The following is a 3,921-nucleotide window of genomic DNA, read 5'->3' on the forward strand; positions in this document are numbered from 1 at the left end:
CGGAGCGGCGAGCGTGCCGCTGGCGTTTCAAGTCGTAACCTGAAGTGAACTAGCCATGGCGAGCGAAGACAAACAAGTTGTTCAGCCAACAGGTGATGATGGAGGAGGAGGTGGTGGAGGAGGAGGAGGAGGAGCGGGAAAAGAAGGAAATGCTGCTGAAGGGGGAAGTGTGCTGCAGCCTTTGAATCCAGGAGTCCCCATCCGAGGTATCAAGATGAAATTTGCTGTGCTGACAGGACTGGTGGAAGTTGGTGAAGTGTCCAACAGAGACATAGTCGAAACTGTGTTTAATCTGGTAAGTTGCCTTTTTGGGCAGGAGAGAAAAGAACAGCATATGCATGCAGAAGAATCCCATGCTTTTTTTGATGTTGCTTTTCTGTCAGTTTCTTTTTTACATGCTTACACTTTCACCATCCTAGGTTTCAGCTAAGTCCTTTTCATTTGTGGATTGCAAAAGCTGAACGTGAGGCATAAGAGCCTCTATATATACATTTAAACTTGAAACAACTCTAAAGGGTGTCGTCCTCAGTTTGCCTCAGAGACATTGTTGCTTTATTTATAACTGAGAAGTGTATTGTTTTGTTTAAACATTCAACAGGTGTACTCAACAAGAAAGTTAAATGTTGATTTAGTAATTCAAACTGTCATCAAAACACACACCTTGTTGTTTTAAGCCCAAACAACTTTTCCCATTAAGATGTTTATGTCTGTTTTTGCTTCCTAATTTGCTTTGGAAGTAGGCAGAACTTTCATGTTCTGTCTACAGGTGGTGAGGGTGTCAAGGAGCAGTTCATTCAAATGCTTTACTTACCCCGTTTGTTGGGAAGAGTAGACCATGGTTTCAATGTCCTTTTTTTATTAATGAATTAGGTAGTCAGCTGCTATTTTTTGAATACAACACGGATGTGTTTAATACTTCATAACAGATCTCACTAAAAACTGAGGATACAACTTTCCCTGTCAAAGCTGCAAACTTAATGTATACCACATTGGGCCGCATTTAAAACAACTAAGCTGGTTGTCAACATTTGCTTGCTGAAGGAGCCCAAACAGTAGGAGAAAAACTGTCTTTAAGTTTACAAAGATACTGTGCTATTATCAGAGGTCTCGAAACATCTCTAAAAATACTCATTGTTCCTCCTCCTTCCTTTTAGCGAGCACCTTTGACTTTAAACAAGCGTGGTTTCTGACAAACCAGGAAGTGAGAGCACGTAATAGTATAAGGCTCGGTAACAAGGAGAGTTGAAGCAAAAGGCATACTGTTTTTTTAAAAGCATTTCAGTTATTTTGTTAGTAGTATTCTTTGCTAGGTGCAAGTTTTAAGGGTCACTAAATATTTGTGTGCTGTGTCTGTTTAATGTTTTTTGATGTTATCTTCTTGGGTTATGGTAAATGTTTATTTTTTGAATATTTCTGTATTAACAGAATGTAATGCTCTAAATTGTTTTGGATGAAAGTCTCAATACAGAGGAATTGCGGTACTGGCAAAAACAAAGCGCAGATCAGAGGTTTCATGGATGCTTCAAGTACGAGAAAGTGATTTAAGTTACTTAGAGTCCACTTGACAATTGTCCTTGATAAAGCCCAGTGCTCAGCTATATGGACATGAGGTTCAAAAGGAAATTCTGGTAAATGGTTTACGATTTAGGACACTTGTGTGAGGGGAAATTGTTTGTGAGTGTGTTAAATTTTACTTGGTTTCCAGCATGGTCTCTTGAGTAGTGTACTGGAGGTGTATTTTATGGCAGCAGTGGAAAGAGGTTCAGCAGAATAATTAAAAGTGTAAAAGCTCCTTGATCCTGGGATTCCTTTCTGCTCCATTTTGGACAAGAGATGAATGAAAAATTCAGCTTGATTCAGAGGATGCTTAATTTAGGTTTAAGAGGTCTGGAGAATTGGATCTGTAGGCTGTGTTTTCCAGGATCTTCATTTTCCAAGTACAGAAGTAGGGGAGCATTTCTGGTCCTGGAAACTTTTGAAACTGTGTTTTCACTTTTCCTGCAAGTGAAACAACATCCTTGACCTCTCTGAGAAGATTCCCCAACCATTCCGGCACATCTGCCTACGATGTGGGAGGCTAAAGTTCATGCACCTGCACCACATTATTTTATCAGAGCAGCAGTAGTCAGTTGATAGCTACAGTGTGGTAGTAAGGACACTTTACCTGGATTGGGTAAGAATAAAATAAAAGTTTTTGGGCAATATAAAAAAAGTGGGACCCTTGGTTTCTCAGAGTCCTGGGAAAACATATCGACTACTGGTGACTAATTTGGAAGGAGATGTCTTGATGTTCTGTGGTTTTAATAGAAAATGGAATGCTTAAAAAATCAAACCAGCCAACAAACTCATAGTTTTTGTTACAGAAAGCATCTATTTTATGGATTTTTTTTTTTTGTAAAAAACTGAATTTTTAACATAGCTTTCTGTGATATGAGGTCTCCCTACAAAGCAGTACTCATCCATCTGTCATTGAGTTCTGCCTCCATTCAGTCGTTAGTTGTGACTTCTTTGTTTTGCTGATTAATACCTCTGAAATCACACTGATCGGTATTTAAGGCATGTGAGGTATTGGTTAGCAAAGGTTTACTTACTGTTCTGTGCGTGTATGCAGAAAAGATTTAATTTTTATATGAAAAAGGGATTCTTAGCTATGGCTTTTCTGGTAGTTGGTTTCCCAGTAACTTTTGGAGTGAGTTTTACTCATGTGTGTGCAGGTTCAGTTGAGGGTATGAAAATCACGCTGTGATCGGCTGTTACTAATGGGGTTAAGCCAAACATATCCCCTCCTATTGAGTTTCATTCAGTTTGGTGACTCATAACTGCACTACCTCAGTGGAGTTAGCAGAAATCAGTTAGCTCGCTTCTTGTACTTTTAAAGGAGGAGAGGTATGGTATTTGGGGTTTTTTTTATCACTAAAACGAGATGTCTTTAGACCAGGGCGGAAGGAGGGCTGGGTAAATCTGTGTCGGAAGGTGTTTTTACATATTCTTCGTAGCATAACCACCCTCAAACATGAAGGGTTATGGTTTTTGTTGTTTTTTTTTTTTTTTTTTTTTTCATAGCATAACCACCCTCAAACATGAAGGGTTATGTTTTTTGTTGTTTTTTTTTTTTTTTTTTTAAAGAGAGGTTAGCTGACCTAATTTTTATTTCTCGAGCAAACATGTTGCTGTTAATTATGCTCTTCAAGCTTGCAGTAACATATGGAGGTTATGGTGAATTTCTTTCTCTGTGATGGAGAGTCAAGAGAAGCCCAAAATGCTGTCTTGATGTTCCTCATCTTTAAGGATTTAAGAGATGATCATGCTTTATATGTGAAAGACTCAGAAGGTCAAAAATGTAAAGTGCACAGTAATTGACCTGCTGCTGCTTAAAGGAGTTTAAGCTTCCGTAGTCCTGATTACTTGAGAAAATAACTTGTTCAGTCCAGCAGTGTTGGATCTTGGAGCTGAGAACCACCTATACCTTTTTCTCTGTCCAGTAGTGTAACAGAGTGCTTAGTGAGCTCACTTCTGGCATGCATCAAAAACCTGGTAGGCCTATTGTATTGTCTTCAGAATTTCTACTCTTAGAACTATTCAAATAGATCTGCTTTGTTTTGGTCAGTATTCTCAGAAAACCTAGTTTTCCAGCCTGTGTTAGATACAGCTCTGTGTATTTCAGCACAATTGAGAACGAAAATACTGACTTTAAAGAAGCTTATTATTCTGTGAAAAACCTTGAAAGCACATTCTTGTAGAAGTATTGATCTGTTCTGTTACTTTTCTGACAGACAGTAAGCTAAATATTATATTTAGGTATATATTGCTCATGCATTCTGAATGATATTTTTAGTTGACTTTGGACAGCAATAACTCCTTGAAGTTGCTTTGTACACAAATCAGGTGAATTCTGGTTCATTACCTCATATCTGCTCCCCT

General features: G+C 38.4%; 1 protein-coding gene across 1 annotated transcript in view; it reads left to right on the top strand.

Moving 5' to 3' along the window:
* Positions 1 to 55: 55 nt before the first annotated feature.
* Positions 56 to 3,921, top strand: part of LOC104127348 (lipopolysaccharide-responsive and beige-like anchor protein) — a gene marked incomplete at its 3' end in the record, with an annotated part of 169,994 nt that continues 166,128 nt past the window's right edge. Inside the window, exon 1 of the mRNA XM_009640012.1 lies at positions 56 to 295. Within this exon, the coding sequence (XP_009638307.1) occupies positions 56 to 295 (240 nt within the window). The remainder of the gene's footprint in view (positions 296 to 3,921) is intronic.

Source organism: Egretta garzetta, unplaced genomic scaffold (assembly GCF_000687185.1).
Source record: "Egretta garzetta isolate BGI_Z169 unplaced genomic scaffold, ASM68718v1 scaffold615, whole genome shotgun sequence".
NCBI classification, from domain to species: Eukaryota; Metazoa; Chordata; class Aves; order Pelecaniformes; family Ardeidae; genus Egretta; species Egretta garzetta.